This window comes from Falco peregrinus, chromosome 6, assembly GCF_023634155.1.
Source record: "Falco peregrinus isolate bFalPer1 chromosome 6, bFalPer1.pri, whole genome shotgun sequence".
Lineage (NCBI taxonomy): Eukaryota > Metazoa > Chordata > Aves > Falconiformes > Falconidae > Falco > Falco peregrinus.
Window position 1 is genome coordinate 7,884,324 of NC_073726.1, and position 20,385 is coordinate 7,904,708.

The 20,385-nt window shown below is 38.8% G+C and overlaps 1 protein-coding gene across 3 annotated transcripts in view; it reads right to left on the bottom strand.

Annotated features, from left to right (window-relative positions):
- The window catches only part of IL17REL (interleukin 17 receptor E like), a 48,754-nt gene extending 28,369 nt beyond the window's left edge, over window positions 1-20,385 (bottom strand). For 2 of the 3 annotated variants that reach the window (XM_055809192.1, XM_055809191.1), the window contains exons 1-2: window positions 19,548-20,385; window positions 560-587 (exon numbers count right to left, since the gene is read on the bottom strand). In XM_055809192.1, coding sequence (XP_055665167.1) covers window positions 560-587; window positions 19,548-19,649 — 130 coding nt within the window. In that variant the 5' untranslated portion in view covers window positions 19,650-20,385. The remainder of the gene's footprint in view (window positions 1-559; window positions 588-19,547) is intronic. The other variant, XM_055809193.1, reaches the window with a different exon arrangement.

A 20,385-nucleotide genomic window follows, 5' to 3' on the forward strand; every position in this document is an offset into this window, starting at 1 on the left:
CTCACACCCCACTGAGATAGCACCAGCATCTCACATGCGTGTGGCTCAGCATCACAGCTTCTCCTTGTCTGTGGAGTCTCTGCCACACAGATCCAGGAAAGGCACCAGGGAGAAAAGCGGTGCTCAGAGCTGGGCCTCCAGCTAAGACTGTCCTCTTAGAGGGGACTGCCTGCACGGCAGCTTCCTCCTACTTCCCTGTCAAGTGACTGTGTGCGCAGGAGGAGTGATTGATGGAGGCTTCAGAGTTCAGGTAATTTAAGAGCCTGTATTATTACTGTAGGCAATAATAGTAAGTAGGAGCAATAAAAATACGTGAAATGACTAAGCAAATTCTCCCAGTGACCAACTGTGGCAAGGAAAACCATAAAACAATAGTGCATAGCCATTATTAACATAATATTAATCAAAGTCTATGAATTTCCGATGTTTTGTAGAAGGAAACTGGTGGCAAATACCCTGTCAGAGTGAACTGTATGTCACCAGGGAAATGGATTTATTATCTGCAATAAATTATCCTTCAAAAACATACGCAGTAAAAATATTAATTATGTATACTCACTGGAAGGTTTGCTTTTACAATGAATCCCCTGCAAACAGAAACAAAAATATTATAAAAGCTGAGGTTACAAAAAAAATTATTATCATTGTACACAAATAAACATACCTTAAACAAATAAACATATTCACAGTCCACAACAAAATACTTTTTGAGTTAAAAAAAAGGTTTTCAAAAACAGTGAAAATGCACATCACTACTGCATATGACAGCCTGATATATACAGGGACATAAGATCAGCATTATCCTTATTTTCATTATTTTGACTGAGGTGCAATTTTTGTAACAAGTATAACAGTTCCATCAAATACAGACATCATTTTAGCAGATACTGCCATTTACACTGACCAAAAGCTTATTTATTGTTTTGCCAAACTTTACAATGGACTGCTTCATACCAGGGCAAAGAAACCAAGCAATTTCTTAATGGAACAGATCTAGAACACTATTGAATAGTATATGATTTTTAGAAGATCATACTAGACCAATGGAAGGAAGTATTACAGTAACTGCAAATTAAGTTCAGAAATAAGACTTGCCTTTTTATTTCTGAGAACTATCTGGCTCAGAATCCTGAAAATGAAATTACTCAGGCACAATACTTACCGTGTTCAAGCATGAAAGTGTTTTTGTAAGAGGCAAAGTGAACCTGACACAGTTTTCAACAAGTTTACAGCTATCTTTCAAACAGACCACATCCTTTTTCCCAGTAAAATAAACACTTAGCCACACGCTAAAATTCTTTAGAGTATAAAAATAACAAATCTTATTTTGACTACTATGCATAACTTCTAAAAAAAGGCTATTACTTAGCCAGCAAATACTCTTTTCCGCTGTGCTGGGATTCATGTTTCTGACATCGCATTTATACCAGTATTCCTTTGTATAGGGCATATATGTTCCCCTCAGCTTTCCTTTAAAATCAGTGTCTCATCCACAGAGACACTTTTGTCACACCCACAAAATAAGCAGGCACACTTTATCTCCTCTGTTGTCAAATGGACTGGAGCTCCCAGTCCTATCAAAACATTTTAGGATCTTGCCAGTAAGCCTGTGAGTCTTAGAGTCAGCAAAAGCCTCTCAGTGGACATTTGGAAGTTCTCAAGTAGCAGACAAACGAGACTGCAGCCTGGGTAAGCATTAGCACATCACAAAATAGCTACAGCTTGGTCTTCCATGAGGCTTTTGTCCACATTTCTGTCCTCATCATAAACACAGCTGTAAAGCGAAATCGTATTATTTCTGCAGATGAGAAGCGACAGCATGTTAGCTACGCTGTGGCAGCTGCCTACAGTACCTGGGAAGGGCGTTTTCTGTCTTTCATTGCCGCCTTTTTCGCTAGATAAGCTTGCTAAATAAGGCCTTTAGAAAGCCAGTGACCAGTACCTAACCTGTACTAGTTCTCATTCCTTTGTCCTTTTGGCACTTTTATTTTTAATAATCACTTCTGGAGGTAAGTTGTCATCTTTTACGATTGGCAGTTTGTCACTACGACTCATAAAAGTGCAGATGCATAAAAGGTGGCATTTTAAACTACTTTTTATAGTAAGACAGAGATTGTCATATACTTTCATAGACTGAAGATTATAAAAATTATTTTTGACATTGTTAAAGATACTACTTTGGCTGCTTCTACACAATACTACAACACTCAGAGAAGTAGGGCCTGTTGCAGTACGACAAGGGGTAATGCTCTTAAACTAAGAAAGGGTAGATCTAGATTGGACCTAAGGAAGACATTTTTTCAATGAGGGTGGTGAGACACTGGAAGAGGTTGCCCAGAGAGGTGGTAGATGCCCCTTCCCTGGAAACATTCAAGGTCAGGTTGGAGTGGGCTCTGAGCAACCTGATCTAGTTGAAGATGTCACTACTCACTGCACGGGGGTTGGACTAGATGACCTTTACAGGTTCCTTCCAACCCAAACTGTTCTATGATTCTATAAAGGAAATCAAACTTCTTTACATAAATGTACTAAAACTGGAGTACTTCTATTTCGGTGGTTTTACAAATTCCTCAAATCCCCCTGAAGGATAGAAAAATGTAACTGATATGACCTCATTTCTGCTGTAATGTGTTCATATAAATGTTTGTCATTTATGAATTTTTTCTGCCCTCCTCAAAAGAAAAAGAATCATTTGTAGTCTGCTGATTCTCCCAATGCACATTCATCAATAGAAAGACTGTAACTTTCTGAATAATTCAGTGCAACACTAAACAAATAAAAGTGGAACATGCCAGCTCATATAAAACTACTGGAATTTTAACTGCTGTTTCAAAACCATAATTTTGAATTACTTCTAATCAAACACTGCAGGACTGTGCAGAAGGACAATTTGAATTCAGTTTCTTTTCTTGAGGTTCTCCATGGCCTTAGGGAGTGGATTAGACAAATATACAAAATGACTGCAAAAAATCTAGTGAGTTAGGGAGCTTTCTTGGTGAGAAAACCTAACTGTTGGATCAACTAATTGCTGAGCCACTGCTTACTGGAAGAAATTAATCTCTCATAAAGTTGATAATTTAGCAAATTACTTCCGTAATTTTAACTTCCCATTTTGCAGCCAGACTATTGAAAATATTTTGGTTAGGTGGCTTGAGAGAATTCCCAACTGCCAGTCAAAATTTCTCAGAATATCATCTTTAAACTAACATCTCTAACAGTTCTTTCTGGTTACAATAATGGTGCAAAAATACATTAAGAAAAAAATCAAGGTCCCATTGAAGTAAACAACAAAGATCTCACAAAACTCACAGGATTCAGCCTTTTACTCAAAGAAGGGCAGTGCTTTGGAGCCCCTGTTATGACACCTGAAAACTGCAAATCGTCTGTAAATAGATTATCTTCAGTTACAAATACGAAGAAAAAAACCTCACCCACTTCTGTGGGGCTGTGGGACGATGCAGAAATCCTCCTAAATCTTCTAGTCTATCCAATTAATTATTGTTTTTCACTGTTGCTCCGATGAATCCTATCATCTGAGCACTTCCCAGGACCATCCTGCATTTACTTTTTTATCGTCTCCACAGGAAAAAATAAACATATCCATCAGTGATTTTTGTTCTAGTAGGGAGATGTTTTGTCATTCTTTGGCACTTGGTTTTGTTCTGGGTGAGGAGTTGTTGGGAAGGTTTACATAAATAATCAAACATTTGCACAAACACTTGCCAGTTACAGCAAGCATTTGGTCACAGCTCAATTCCCTATTTTTAATAACTGTTTCTTTTTATTGTACAAGACCAAGGGGGGTTGAGGGTGGCATATTCTTTTATAATCATTTTGCAAAATAGTCAAAAGAGGCCATTTGTCTCAAAGAAGAACTCAAATAAATAAACCAAGTTCCTCTCCCACTTTCTATATCTTTTGTTTTCAGGAATTTTCAGCTACGAATACAATAGAAAGACATAATACACTAAAACCAGAATGGAAATTTTCTTCCCCTTTCACAAATGCCGTGGGTGTCTTTTATGCAAAAATAAGATCCTGAACATGATAGTACTTTTTACTCTCATACAGAGAGCATCTTTGATTCATATCTGCTTTGGCAAAGAGCCTAAGCAAAATATACTTACACAATGCACAAACAGTTAGGGATTTTCCTATTTCTCTAGGGTTTTCCCCATTTGTGGTATTACTCAACTATAGCTAGAGGTTATCTGAACAGACACCACCAACGTGCAGCATTCTGAATAGAAGGTGTGGTGCCAACTTTTTAGCTAGCACAGCAACTTCTCTTCAATCTAAGCTAATTGTAGTATCACATTGCTTTGTTTAAAGACTGTAGAGAAGAAAGTGAGATCAGCAGAGGTAGACTTGGATTTGGGGACACAGAGAGTATTTTCATGAATTAAAATTGCCAAGGAAAAGGAACAAAGATTAGACCTGCTTCCCATTTCCTCTTACATTGCCAGGCACTGAATCAAGCACAGAATTGTAGAAATGTCCTGTCATGCAGGAAAGACTGAGGCAAATTTGGTTCTGCAGTCTGTTAGTTTGTTCATAGAAGAGGTGGCGGCAGCTCTTCCACAACTCTGTGAGTAATAGTAATATCTCTGAAAATGCCTTAAAATGTATTCTTTAACTGGAACCAGGTTGTCAGACACTTAACACTCAGTCATTAAGGTGCCTATTTCAAAGTCAGTGAATGCAGAGTGAACAGTTTTTCCCCCTTTTGAGAGCTCCTCAGTGGCAAAGCTGTTACCTACATTTCTACTTTAGGTTCTATTGTCTGAGAGGGCAGAAAAAAAGGAACATGACCATATTCTGATGTTTCCATCTGTTCCAGCAGTTTCTGCTCTTTGACCACCATTAGAAGTAAGCATAGGACTTCATGTGTTTTTACAACACGCGGAAAGTATGGTCTTGCAATAACTGATGCTGAATTTGTAGCCAAAAGGCTGATAAAGATGATTAACAATGTAGTTTTTTTGATTTCTAGTTGAGAGGGGATGCTCTGCACAAATCCAACTTATTCTGCACGCAATTAGAAAGGATGTTCCAGATCTGGGCCTAATACCCTGAAAACCACAGGTACCACATCATTTAATCTCTTTCAAAAACTGGTGAAGCTTAATGTTAAAATCAGTCAGACTTGCACTGATCCAGTAGCCAAGGCTGCTCTATAAGCCCTGTTCTTTGCCAGCACCAAAACTTTTAATTTCTAATGTAAGCACAATAATAGTTATCTTGTATTGACTTTTGATTGAGCCCATTATCTTTTCACTTAAATAAAATCATGAATCATAGAATATCTCAGGTTGGAAGTGACCCATAAGGATCATCAAGTACAACTCCCTGCTCCTCACAGGACTACCTAAAACTAAACCGTATGACTAAGAGCATCATCCAGATGCTCCTTGAATTCTGACAGGCTTGGTGCTGTGACCACTTCCCTGGGGAGCCTGTTCCATTGATTGACCACCCTCCTAGTGAAGAATATTTTCCTAATGGGTGCTTTCCACCCTGGAATATACTTTCCAGTTATCTACAACCAGTAATACACCTTTTCTCAGCTTTTTTTGCAAGAGTATAGAAGCCAAACTCTTATTCCTCTCTAATAAAACAAGATTTCCTTCTACCATTACCCTTCTCTGCAGCCGTTTCTACTTTAATGTAAATGTCCAAACGGAGTGACCAGAACCACACACAGTTCTGAATACAGTTTCCCTTTAGGATGTATTTGGTGCCTTGTAAATTTGGTGCCTTCGCAATATTCTTTTTCTCAGTTGGGAGCACCACAACTATGTCATATCAGTAGTTATCCTCCAGTACAGAGAGGGAGGTACTTACCCTCTTCTATGCAAACAATCCAGCAGCAGCCTTCCCTTCTCCATCTGCTCACCTCATTCAGTTCACGGAGGGAAGAGCCTACAGATGCTACGCCATAAGAGTCGTAAATGATTCTCATGGCCTCTAGTGAAAAAACTGGCAATGCTAATGTGATCGCCTCCATGAAGAAAAAGATTTTTGAGCAATGGACAGCCACACTCAAAGTGATGTGGATCTATATGATTTGAACTTTGGATGGAAACAGAGAGGATTCAAAGCTGTAACATAAGCTCCTCAGACTATCAACAAATGACTGCAATTTCCTTCATAGAGACCTTCGACCCCAGATAATATCTAGGGAGAACTTCACAAATGAAAACAACTGAGTATGCTTTAGCTTTTTCCAGAGCTGTTTTCACAGGCAAAATAGATAACAGCTTTGCACTTCACATGTCCTTGATGCTGGTGGAGATTGGAACCTCAATGGACTTTTCTCATTCTAGTCCTATAAAGGCTACCCCTGTATTTATCTTACCAAATATAAGGAAACAGAATTCTTTACAGTAAGAGGAAGCACAGGGATAACACAATGATTCCCATCCCACTAGAAAAATTCTTAACTATATCATGGACAATTATTTACACAAAAAAGCACGTTATTGGAAATGAGTGAAAAAGAAAAATAATGGGCCTATGGAACACACTTGGCAATTTTATTAAATTGTAGTTATATTTACTGAGAACTAGAGGAATTATACTGATTAATACACATAATATGAATATTTAGAACTGTTTAAAATTCATAGGTCGTACTGCTGATAGTGTCCCCAAAAGACTTTTTCTCAAAAGGAGCATCTGTATTTGTTTTGATGTCATGTGTAATTGCATTCATTGCCAAGGTAAAACTATCTTACTGATGATCCTTTTTAATTTTTGCCAGACCACAAGGTTGTTCTTCAATTTTTATTGACACTGTGGTGATCAGATACATGTGAACAGGGATCAGTTAAGTAATCATAAGAGGAAACATTTGGCCTGTTATCCATGCAGAAAAGGAATAGGCACCTGAACTTACGGAAAAGCATTACTTTTGACTACTTTAAACTACTGCTTCTACAATAGCACCTGGATGATGCTCGATTTTTTTACAGAATGCTAAAAACAAAACAGCTGAGTCCTGCCTACGCATTATGCAGCCCTGAGTCTCTCTGCATGCGTCCCAAGCTGAACAAGAACCATTCCAGCACATTAGTGCAGTGCTGAACCTGAGAAGATAAGTGCTGCTGAGAAGTGGGATATTAAGCTCAGGGTCAGTACAGTGCTAACAATGTCACACATTTTTTGGATGATACCTGGCTTGTGCCCATCCAACAGAGCAAGGTAATGTCTTGCCTGTGTTAACACGATATTGATGTGCTCTCAACTAAATAGTGAACTGACAATGAAAAAACAGGGAAGGGATTACTAGTTTTATTGAAGATTATTGGCCAGTCTTCAGCAAGGCTTCACAGTGGTCTAAAGCATAGCCTTTTACCAATCTTTGTTTCCTGCACTATTTGCCACTTCATACATATATGCAAATGTACAGACTCTGTCCTCTACAACCTGCTCTTTGTCACACGGCCAACGCTTCCTTTACACAAAGTCTAGCAGTACTTGAGTAATGCAGGAGCACATGACTAACACAACACCCTCAGGCCCTTCAGATTTTTGCCCTTCTGTTTGCCTGCTAGTATACAGGTACAACAGAGAGTTCTGTCTTCACAGCATGCATATCTTTCTGCACTGTACTGATGTAGAGGAATCCTGTTCCCATATTTTAACTGGACTGTCCCATATTTTAGCTGGACTGCATGTGGCATATAATGTCTCCTGACCATTACTGTGGCTACATGGCTTTATCTTTTTTACAGAGCAGAACAAGTGAAAGAGTTGGCAGCACAGTAATTATATTTCTGGGAACTGTTTGCAGTGACATGCATTTATCCTATAAGTGAATGTCCTGTCAAAACAACATTGCTATGAGGTCTCACAACTGGGAAGAATACTCCCCCCTTGTATTTTTTTTAAGTGAATTGTATTTAAAAATAATGTTGTGATACAAAAAGGACCTACACAGAAACCACTTGCTTTTAAATTTACTGGACCAAAGGGAGCTATGACAGTCAGAAATAAAAGCTGCCTGTTCTATTGTATGCTTCAACTCTAGGACTAGAAACAGAATTTGCTTGAAGCAAAAATATGCTCTAGCTTCTTTTTTTAAGAAATAAAAAACAAAACAAAAAAAAATTGTCAATCATTTTGATGTCATGTTTCATAAAATTTTAATACAAGTTGTTAACCAACAGAATTACATACAATAGACAAAGTAAAATTAAAATGCACTTTGAATGCCATACCCTCAGCTGGTGTAAATCAGCACCACCCCACACACAGAGTGTCAAAAATTTCAGACCACTCAGCTACTTGAAAGGACAACTAATCTACCAAATCAGCACTTCTAACCTAACAATGAGACGGGGACACTCTAGCACAGCATTAACGGTTATTTCAATGAATGACTGGAGATCTCATACAGAGGATGATAAAAAGGAATCAAAGAAATTCAGGGTGGAAGAAGTCTCTGGAGGTCACCAAGTCCAGCCTTCTGCTAGAAGCAGTACTATCACCAACACCACTTCAAGTCAGTCATTACTTTGGCCATTTCTTGAAAAACTGGAGGACATAGATTCCACAAGCTCTCCAGACAACTATGGATTGTTCATGCTTTGAGGTTAGGATGGTGGAACAATCTCTGTAGCCCAGAAGAGCCTACAAGAAAAACTTAGTCAAGATCCCTCAGCAGCGCTGACAGCACTGAGACTTACAGCCTCAGAGGTGCCTGGAACCTGGAGGCAATGAGATTGCCACAGAAAAGGTAAAAGAAAAAAAGAAAAGCCAGAACCGAAGTGAAAATTATGAGAAGAGACCCTCCAGGATAGAATTACTCTTCCTGCTGCTGCTGGAGGCGGTGATTAATTCTTTTGGAAATACTTACTTTTCTTTTGGCCTGAAGATCTTTTTCTATTCCAGTTACTGTCATCTTATACATCCTAACACTACTGCTCAGCAAAGAGGGAACACATTGCAGGCCTGGCTTTCCAGTGCTCTGGCATACACAGCAAAGTCCTCGATGTTTTGCTCTAGGCAATTCCTCGCTTTGCTTAAGTTTAGGGTCAGTCCCAGGAGCAGAACAGTGCTCTGCTGTACACTTTGACCTTTATAATAAATGCCATACTGCTCACATTCACAAATTGTGTAGGACTATGGTTGAGTGAAACTCTTTCCAATGATTTGAATGAACTTTGAATCAGATCCAAGTCAGAAAAAAACTTTTTGCCTGTTGTGGTGCGTTGACCCTCGCTGGATGCCAGGTGCCCACCAAAGCCAATCTACCACTCCCCTCCTCAACTGGGCAGGGGAAAGAAAATGTAACAAAAGGTTCATCAATCAAGATACGGGCAGGGAGATCACTCACCAAGTACCATCATGGGCAAAACAGACTCGGCTTGGGGAAATTTATTTAATTTATTACCAATTAAATCAGAGCAAGATAATGAAAAAATAAAAGCTAAATCTTAAAACGCTGTCCCCCATCCCCTCCCTTTACCCCAGGCTCAGCTTTACCCCCGATTTTCTCTACCTCCTCCCGCCACTTGGCGTAGGAAGATGGGGAACAGGGGGTGTGGTCACTTCATCACACACTGTCTCTGCTATTCCTTCCTCCTCACAGGGAGGACTCCTCACACTCTTCCCCTGCTCCAGCATGAGGTCCTTCCCACAGGAGACAGTTCTCCATGAACTTCTCCCACGAGTCCTTCCCATGGGCTGCAGTTCTTCACAAACACTGCAGCACGGGTCCCTTCCATGCAGTGCCGTCCTTCAGTTACAGACTGCTCCAGCATTGGTTCCCCCATGGGGTCACAAGTCCTGCCAGCAAAATTGTTCCAGTGTGGGTTCCTCTCTCCACAGGTCCTGCCAGCAGCCTGCTCTAGCACGGGCTTCCCACAGGGTCACAGCCTCCTTCCGTCATCCCCCAGTCCAGCATGGGGTCCTCAACAGGCTGCAGGCAGATGTCTGCTCCACTGTCAACCTCCATGGGCTGCAGGCACAGCCTGCCTCATCGTGGTCTTCACCATGGGCTGCAAGGGAATCTCTGCTCCAGTACCTGGAGCACCTCCTCCCCCTCCTCCTTCAATGACCTTGGGTCTGCAGAGTTGTTTCTCTTACGTATTCACACTCCCCTCTTCTGGTTGCAGTTGCTGTTGCATCGCAACTTTTTCCCCTTCTTAAATACGTTATCACTGAGGTGCTACCACCATCATCGATGGGCCATGGCCAATGGTGGATCTGTCTTGGAGCTAGCTCACATTGACTCCATCAGACATAGGGGAAACTTTTAGCAGCTTCTCACAGAAGCCCCCAACCACCACAACCTTACCACACAAACCCAATACACCTACACAAACTTCAGCTTTGCCCATGAGAAAAGGGTCACATAATTTCCAAGTAAGGCACTTTCTCTGTATGGATTCTGCATTACTTCTGGTATTAAAATGAAGCCAAAATTTGCAGTCATTTGCAAAGTAAGATTGAGTCAGCCAAATCTAAAAGAGGATTTAGGTACCTGAAACATGATTTAAGCAAACTGTAGTAATCTCAGCCAAACAACATGATCCATGACACCCTAATAATTGCCACCTAACAGGGGCACGTAAGCTTATCAGGCACCTTCCTTTCTGATTTGAAAGCTTCCTGGATGCATGTAGTTTGCTGTTTAGTTCATGACCAGAATGAAGCTGTAAATGACATCCAGCTCATGCCAAAGGTCTTTGGGATAGCATACATGCTCTTGTAAAACATGCACATCGCCCAGCATAGCAGGTAGCTGGAGGATATTTAATAGTAACAGAGGTTAAATGAAAAAAACTCAAGCTTAGCTTCTTTCAGACTGGAAATATTAGAAGATGAAAGCAGAATATGGGCATATTCCAGCTTTTATATGCCATTTTTCAAGACCTTAGCTCAAGGGACCACCAGCTTCAACATCTTCCTTAATCTGAAGCAGTTCTAACCCTAAATTGTCTGTTCACCATGCTGCCCAGTAAATGAGAGGGTTTCCCAGGCCTACTGTCAAAGCAGTGATACTGTATAGAGAGGAAATGAAAGTACAGTGGTCTGAGAGAAGGACAGGCAAGATGCAGTGTAGTTTTTAAAGCTAAGTGCTTTCGACATTCAAATGGGAGATCTGTTTCCTACTTCAAAGGCTACTTAGATTTTATTTTAAGCAGTTATCAGAAAAAAAAAACCAAACAAACAAAAAACCCAAAACACCAGAAACTCAGAAACTGAAACTTTGGAAGAGTGGCTCTCCACAGCTACTCTAATAAAGAACATCAAACTGGCTCATAACTCAGGTGCCTGGGCTCTAGAGAGTGGAGATCAGACTAACCTGATGCTTAACTTTTTCCCTTGCCTAACTTGAGGCAGCACAATGCTGAATATGCAGGTTTCTCACACTGCCCTGACAAGTTGCTAATGCTTTCTCATGATCTCCATTTAATCTGTATTTAATAACCTGGAATCATAGGAAAGGAGCAGGGTCATAGAATAGGTGAATGTTGCACAGAAACTATCCTGAAATGTTGGGGGTGGAGGGGCTTCAAAAGAAAAATGAATTTGCTAATCCCAACCCTGCCAGCATGGATCACAAAGTCATAATAAAATTTAGAACAGCAAAATGCACTTGACAATAATTTCTTCTAACAGTTCCAAGACTTTGGAGGCTACGTGTCAGGGCTGAGACACCCTTCAAAGCCATGGAGAGAAATGCAGGAGCACATGCTTCTGGTTTTTGTAGCTCCCATAAAAATGGTGTTTCTCCCTCTTCTTAGACAGAGAAAAATTTCAAACCTAAACAAACTTGGAATTACCCCTGATTATAGCTCTTCCTGCTGAGAAATATTCTTAAATGTTGAATTTGGTTTTATTCTAGCCTAAGCTTGTTATGTTGCTGTGTAAGAATGTAAGGCCATACAAATGATCCCTCAGGCCATGCTAGAAGCAGTGGTAGTCTTGGATGGCAGTCCTGAGAGGCCACTGCATCCTTCCTGGTGCCACAGTATCAGTTAAGAAACTTCTTCCATTAAAGATGGAATGATGTTAAGCCTTAAAGATGCCTGGCTATCTCTAATTATGCTTGCTTGACTTACAGAAACACTCTAGCCACAGCAAAATGAGGAAAATCTTCTTAGTACATGTACATTAAAAACTTTTTTTCACAGCTGTATAGTTGAAATTTTTTGACAGAGAGGATTATTTCCTAACTATTCATATTTGTATTATTATGGCATCCAAAAGTCTTAATCCTACATCAGAAATCTTAAACCATAATCCATGCATACATGCTTTTCCTCTCCTATCAAGAGAGAATCCCTGCATACACGCCTTTCTACTCCTATCAAGAGCAACAAAAGCCAAAAACACCTTTCTCTGAAAGAACTAGCAGTGTGAAAAATCAAAAAACATTCAAAATCTGCCATGTAGAAAAGACCTACTGAAAGCATCTATTCTGTGTATTCCAGCTGAAACATTTGCATTTTGAGATAACTGATAATAGAAGCTTGTTATGAATAGATTTGCAAATGCTAAGGAAGAATAGATCATATAAAATGCAAAGTCAAAAATAATTACTCAAAAAAGTCATTACATAGTCTATTTCTCTTTTTACTATTCACTCATAATTTTGGGAGGGGTTGAGGGGGGAGAAAAACTATGGAATGATCATATAGTTTGACTTTATCTTGGGTAACTTCCACATACTGTAGTTGCTAAAGTTAGCACAGTCCAATTAAAGGAGGCAGACGTCCAAAAGTAAGGCTTCCAAAGAAACAGGATTCTACCAACGTTACAACAGCAGCATTGTTTCACCTGACTCTCCTGATCATGCTGTTGTCCCTAGAGGCAGCAATAATTCCTGGGCACGGCCTCAGCTTAATAAACCCATCAAGTGTTCAGTACTTTCATATGTTGCTTCACCCTATGTCTCATTTTTAATGATAGCCCTTACTCACTGAAAACCACCTATGCCACACATTCACCTAAAAAGTGTATGTGTATTTTTACCCCTAAGTGGAAGAGAAAATAAGCTACAAAGGCAGAATGTAAGGTAACACAGATATGACCATGCTCCAAAAATTATTCTATCATATATAAATAAAATATAATTGGGGGGGGGGGGGCGGGGAGGGGAGGGAATACAAGAACACATACCACTGGCCAAAACTAAGCATGAAGCATGATACTATAACGAAAATTGCAAAAATTAATTTAAAACCCCACAAACCACAAATGGGGAAACATTATAATACAAAATAATCAAACTTTGAAAAGTAATGGAGAAAACTGTCATTGCAGTAATGGAAGAAGGAACAGCAGGTCAGGGAGATGAGGAAGTGGGAAAAAGATCAAGGAAGTTTGCATATGTAGGGGTGAAAGGGAAAAACGAAACTGGAGACAGTGAAATGTATTAACTGCAATAAATTCTATTTCCTCAAAGTTTTTCCAAGAAAAGACAATGAACACATATCTAGTACTGTACAATGTTGTTTATGTGATTCATCTTTCTGAAAATATGCAGGCATGTAGGGGCAACTCCAGGACAGCCAGTTTTCCAGAAATGATTGAAATTTACCACACATATTCAAAGCAACTAAGTTGAAATATTTTCTTGCAAGAGAAAGAGCCACAGATAATTTTCAAAGTAAAACATTTTCTTCATTTCTATATAGACACTTTCTGAATTGGATGGTATGTCCCATACAGTTTTCACAGTGAGTCCCATATTTTGCATGCTGAAAGGGCAGGATATACAATACAGCAAGACAGGTCTTTGGCTCTGTTGACTGTTCCAAAGGAATAAGTTAAATAAGACTTGAAAGACCACCTTTAGTTCCAACAAAAAAGAAAATTATGAATGTAAACAGAGATGATAGGGTTAGAAAAGAACTCAAGATGCCATCTACTCTACATTTCTGCCTTAGGAAGAATAACCTTTATCTGAGACATGTATGAGATATTTTCTTAGCATGTATGGAGATCTCTATAAGCTCCGCTGGCAACCTATTCCAGTGCTCAGCATCATTAGTTACTGTGACTTTCCAGTTTATTCTTGACCTCAGAAAATTCTGGCAGTTGTGAAGGCAGGGTCAGGGCTGTGATGCATCTGTATCATATCTGAGTATACGTGAATTTACCGGTTCTGCAGTCATTCCTAGCCAAGTAGTTCAGAGCTGGTCTGGAACTTCCTTAGCAACACGCTGCTCTTCAGAGCGTATTTTCTGTTTTGTGTTTTTAAGATGGCAAATTATTTCCTGGTTTTCAAAAAGCAGACAATAAATGTTAACAACAAAAAAAATTACAAGAAAAAATATTTTCCTGAAAATATGAAAACTACTATGAAAACATCTGTGCCAGATGGATGATGGTAAAGCAAGGTGTAGAACTTCAAATGTGGATTCCTGGTTTGAACAGCCTGGTAGCCACAGCACAGAACATGGACATTCATGGCTCCCAGAAATCAAATGATTTTTGGTCAGATATAAGAAGAAATTTCATTCTTAGGTCCAAATTACCTGCCTATCTAGGAGTGAAGCCTAGCTTCTCAATGCTGAGCCAAAAAGCCAGGAGAGCACCCAAAGCTATGCTTAGAAAGAAGTCTTCTAAAACCTCTTATTGGTCCTTCTCATTTTTGATTGTCCCTGGTTCTCTCCCCTGCACAGGCATTCTGGCAAGAGAGGGAAAACGGGACAGTATAAACAAACATGGCAAAGCAACAAGTACAGCATTGCCAGCTCCAGCAAATGTACAAATTAAGCTAATCCTAGACCTTACTGCCTAGATTTGATCAAATTACAAGTAGCTTTCCAATTGCAAACCCATCAGTCAGCCAGCAATATTCTACAGCTGTAGAAAGCACCTGTTCCCAAAGCTCAGTATTCAACATTGAGTTTTGGGTCCAAATGGAGGAAGGATATATTCCCTCCCTAGAGATTTGTGAGCTGAAGTTCACTGCCAAAGGTCAGCTGCTTCCATCTCCTGCTGAGCTTACTTATATACCCCTTGACTTTTTTAATATCTTCCTCCTGCTATAGGTACTGATTGCACATACTTATGTTGATATCTCACAGTGGTGAAGCTTCTAGTACTGCCTTGTGTTTCAGTTTCAGGACACCTTGTCATGTCCTGTACCAATATCTGTTAATCTTCTGCCCCCAACTTTCATGATTATCTGTAGTGCCTCCATTCTTGCCGCTCCAGTGGCTTATCTCTTTCCAGACCTTGTAACCTTTTTTCCAGAGCTCTTGAGGAAGAAGCCAGAAAGAAAAAAACCCAAAAGCTACTGTTGCATTTTTTTTCAAGTTCTGAATTACAGAGCTTTCTCCATCTCCACCTCTCCTGAAGTAAGTGCTGGTAGATGCTCTAATAATGACGTACACTATAAAGTTTTGGAAGTCCCCACTTGTATCTGTCACTGGCTTTTTTCTTCTCAGGAGGTCAGGAAATGGGATGGTACCCAACCAGTTGCATAGGATACAGCAGGAAACATAGAAACTAAGTGTCATTGCCAAGCTATTTATAACCTTAAGAGCAAATGTTAAACACAGTCCAAGAGATAAGTCACCTGAACTTGCTAAACTGCAGCTCTCCTGGCTACCAGCACAGAAGGCAAGCAGGGATATCTAAGCAAATGGGTTAATATCACTCTGATACAGTGACTCAATATGAATGAGCCTCTTAAGTATGACTGCTTTGACTAACAAGTACTTAACATTTAATTATAGTATTGAAAGCACTTAATTAAAACACATAATTAAGACACATCACACAGGAAGGTCAGCACTGTTTTGTACTTGTGAACACTGGAGAAAGGAAATCACTTGAATAGGGCCACATAAATGAGTCAGTGACAGGCAGGGATGAAAAACTCAGGCTTTCTATCTAGGGCATGCTCTGGTGGATTGTGCTGCATCTCAGCAAATACTAGCAGAGGACATGTTCTATATTTTTATGCATCTCCTCCAATCAGGTACATCAACGCATAGGCAAAAAAGTCTGGGGTGAATCATCTTCCTAGACTGGGACTTCACACTGTATGTACCTCTCTCACTCACTCTGAGGAAGCCAGGTCTCTCTGATCAGGCTCTGTAGACACTTTAGACATTCCATGTCTAAAATCAGTTTTTCAAACAGATTTTAGAGAACAACTTAATTATGTCACCTAGATTATCATGTTTGGTTTTTAGAGGCTTGGGATTACTTTTAAAACATTAATTGCTTACCTTAGTAATGAACGAAGAATGCCAATTTATTTCAGCTGTTAGTGGCCTAAGGCCTGTATTATAATCACTGGTTTTGCAGTGTGTAGTATTCAGCAAGAACGGACTGATCCATGGCGTAAATATCCAGTAAAGAAACACCACGTATAAATAGCAGGAACAGGCAGCAGCTATATCAAGAATTTGCTGCCTATAATCTTTATAACTGCAAAGAAATCCCAGATTCAGTTTAGGGTTTCCTTCTCTATCCGTGGACTTTGGAAATGTTACTACATTTAATGGCAGACAATGCAAATAACTATTTCATAGTTTTCTGGAGATCTTTTTTTTTAAAAAAAATATAGTGCTCTCAATCTTTACTAGCTGCTGAGTCAAATTTGGCCTAAGCCTTTCTTTGTGTACAGCCTGCAAACAATGTGGATTGTAAAGTGAGTAGGGCACAAACCCAATTTCAATTGCAGGCTGGGATTCCCCTATGCTTTTACAAGGAAACTTGGTTGATAACTGTGTTTGCTACTGGGTGAGGCATGGAGACCAAGCCCATTGTGTTTAACCTTTGCATATCAGAATATCATTTGGGCTCTAAAGCCAAGCCACTAAAACAAGGAAGGAAAAATAAATCATAACACATAATAAAAGCTTTGCTGTTCCTTTGCCACCAATCAACCCACAGTTGCGTATTTTCATGCTGTTTAAATTTTCATGTAATACTTGCATAAACATCTGATGTTCTTTTGGTTTTTCCTTTCCTGTACTGAAAAGACGTACAGTTTGTGGTATAGTAATGAAACCTGGATATTGCCTTATACAAGCCAATGCAAGGATATCTTGCTGAATATTCGTAGCAAATTAATAATGATTCATGAAGTTGCAATAGGATTCAAAATCTAAAAAATTCATAGTGAAGGGGTTTTAAGTCATATATGTCAAAACAGTTATGTCACTATTTCCCTCTTAAGTATAACCAATGTTTTATTCTGATTAGGAGTACCCAAGGAAATCAAAACTGCTTACAAATATTCAAGGGAGATAGCTACCCTATAATCTAGTCTGCTGGTCAAACTCAACAGTTTCAGTTATTAAACCTGCTCACAACTTTCTGACAATATCCACAGTTTGAAAAATGCAGAAAAATGCAAATCAATTGCTTTTCATTCCCCTAATGCTTTATGAAGAACCACACAACCTCAGAGCTGACACTGCAGAAGAGAAAACCACTACACAAACCTATGGGAAAACTTCATAAAGAAAAAACCAATTATCTAGAATACTCACTTGTAGCAATAGCAGCTACAGAAAACTTCTGATAATGTAATTTTAAAACTATCTCATCATCACATTAAGCAAATTGCTATAAAAAATGCCATTGATTCTCTTCTTTGTGATCTGATGTGCTATAGCAGAAGGCAGCACACATATATTTCACATACACAGAGACAAATTATAACCCCTGGTTAGGGCCCCTGTAAAGACCATTGAGTTATAAACCATGGAGAAGATAAACTGCTGCCTTTTAAAGTAACTCAAAACAAATTGTGGTCGGTTATGTGGGGAAATTGAAGTTACTTCCAAAGGAAAGGGAAGAAGGATTTTTCTCTAACAAGCTAGTCATGATACTTTAAAGTTCATGTAGCTAAAATGCTTTGCACTAGACTGAAAATGCTATGCTGGCAGTAATTTGTCCGGTTGAGATCATTATTGTTCCCAGTGAGAAAACATTTTTGTCTGAAAAACTCATTAATGCATTCAAGATTCTACTGAATACAACTAGCAGAAACATAGCATAGAGAACATGAACCGAACCCTATCTTTAACATCACAAATGGTTGATCGATTCCATTATACTGGAAACAATGTATTTCCCCTATAAATTAAAAAAACCACAGCCTTCTCACTTATCCAACATTCAATATTGGAAAAATTGTACAAAAAACTCCTGAAGGCAAAGAAAGGGATCCACTCTACTAGACCTCAGGGTTGTGTCTGTACCTTAGGCATCTAGTGAATCAGTCTTCTTAACATACATACCTAAGATATGACAGAGAAAGATGCCCTTTAAAGGTCCCACAGGTAAGTCCTATCCCCTAGACTGAATCCCACCAAAAAAAGGTTGCTATTGTTTTTTACATGCTGAGTCCGATACTCATATACACTCTTTGGAGGGATAAATTAGAATAGTAAATTATTTCTATTTTAAACTCTCATTGCGGCAAACCAAGGAGCTTAAAATATTTAACACACGTGTGTGTTTGCATTCATATACTTAAGTACATAAAAATTCTTGACAAGTGCTGAGGTACATCTAGAGATTAATCTCTTATGACTATTGTTTATTATTCTAAAACACTTACGTGAATAAAGACTACAGAATTTGAATGGGGGAATATTAAACAACTTTAAATATAGAGAAGGAGGTTTCCCTCAGTCTAGTATTTGATAAGCACGTTTGCCTGACATTTTCTAGGATACACATCTAAAACATAGAATAAATTGCTGTAACATGTACTAACTTAGTATTTGAGTAGTACCACCACATTTAGACAATATTTAGTATGTCCCATTGCCTGTCCTAAACACTGACATCTTCAAGCAGAAGTCTGTACAGCCATACTCTTTCATGCCATCAATTCCACTTCTCTGTTGAAAGTACATAGTTATCATCCTCCACTAAAACTGAAAGTCAGATTCCCTATTATTCTATCCTTTTTTTTAAATCTTTGTATTTACTCTATTCTTGCAGTTTCAGAATGCCAACATAAGCAGAATATCTCCATACTGCCCCTTTGTGGGAATATTTGGAAACACACAAAATTCAAAGCTATTTAAGAGACAGTATGGTGCATACTACACTTTTATTCACATACATAAGCCATTAAATTTAATACTGCAGTTACATTCATCCCAAAAAATGAAAAACAGGGTTTGCTCTTTCTCAAGCTTAATTCATTTCTTCACAGGAAATTCAGTGTTTTGGATATTCCTAACGTAATCAGCAATTTCTGAAACCTCCCATTCCTGCATCCCTCATCTCTTTGGCACCATTGTTGTTGTAAAAACTGACGCTCCAAATTAATTCATATGAATTAAATATTTTTTTTAAATACAAAAGATGTATTAAAAAAGATACTAACAACAGCAATTGGAAATAGCATAAGATGCATTTTCTTACTCCCTTCCTAACAGTCATCTTTCCTACATTGGATACTTAGAATGACAAGAATTTAAAGTGAATGTTCAGGACAGCTTAAATATTCTTCCATTTTTGCTTTCTTGCTTTTCTTACAATTATTTTGGCAGCATACAACTACTATATTAATAGATAGTAAATAGAAACAAGTAAGAGATTACCTGAGAACATGAAAGTCCACATTCTTCAATCCTGGGAATAATCTGACAATCAGAATTCCAAAGAAGAATTACTAGAAGAATCTGAACATGAATACTTATCATCCTAAATTGGAACTAAAAAAGCAAAACCTCAGAAGAAACCTTCCACTCTGACAATTCTCCCTCTCATGCCAAAACTTTAATATGAATTTTAGTCCCTCCCACAGCACCTCTGAGCTCCTCCCTCTAAAACTTTCCAAGGACAGAAAATTGCTAGTTCTGGGAAATATAAAACATGTTCAACTCATTTCTTATGTTCCATAGTGAAAAAATAGGCAACATTAACTTCTGTCAATCACAGTAAAACCTTTTCCTTCTGGATTTCATCATGTCAGCTTTAGATCAGTTTTAGCAAATTTCTGTCCTGTAAATTCTATGTATAAATGGGAATTTTATTTCTAGAGTGATGTACCAGGCAGGTTCACTGGAATCCAGATGCATGTCTACTTATTTTCCTGGTTTTCTAATGCATTGAATAAAAAGAATAACAGCTTTGCTGAGGCGGGTAGTCTTGTAAGACTGATTTCTTGTTTTCATCAGCAAGAAAAACAGATTCTTTTACCCTAGAAATATGTGCCTTGAACTTATTTCTCTTATTTAATTGTACCAACAGAAGCCTCTTGTTCTATAGCCTATCTCCAGCCTTTGGATTTTCAGCTCACTCAGGAAGTATGCATGCTTTGCCACAAAAGCTCATCCCCACCAGCTCTGAAAGCACTGTGCCAGTGAGTCACAATACCCTGGTACCTGTTAGCACAACAAAATGCCCAGGAACGCCTTCTTGGGTGCTACCTTACAC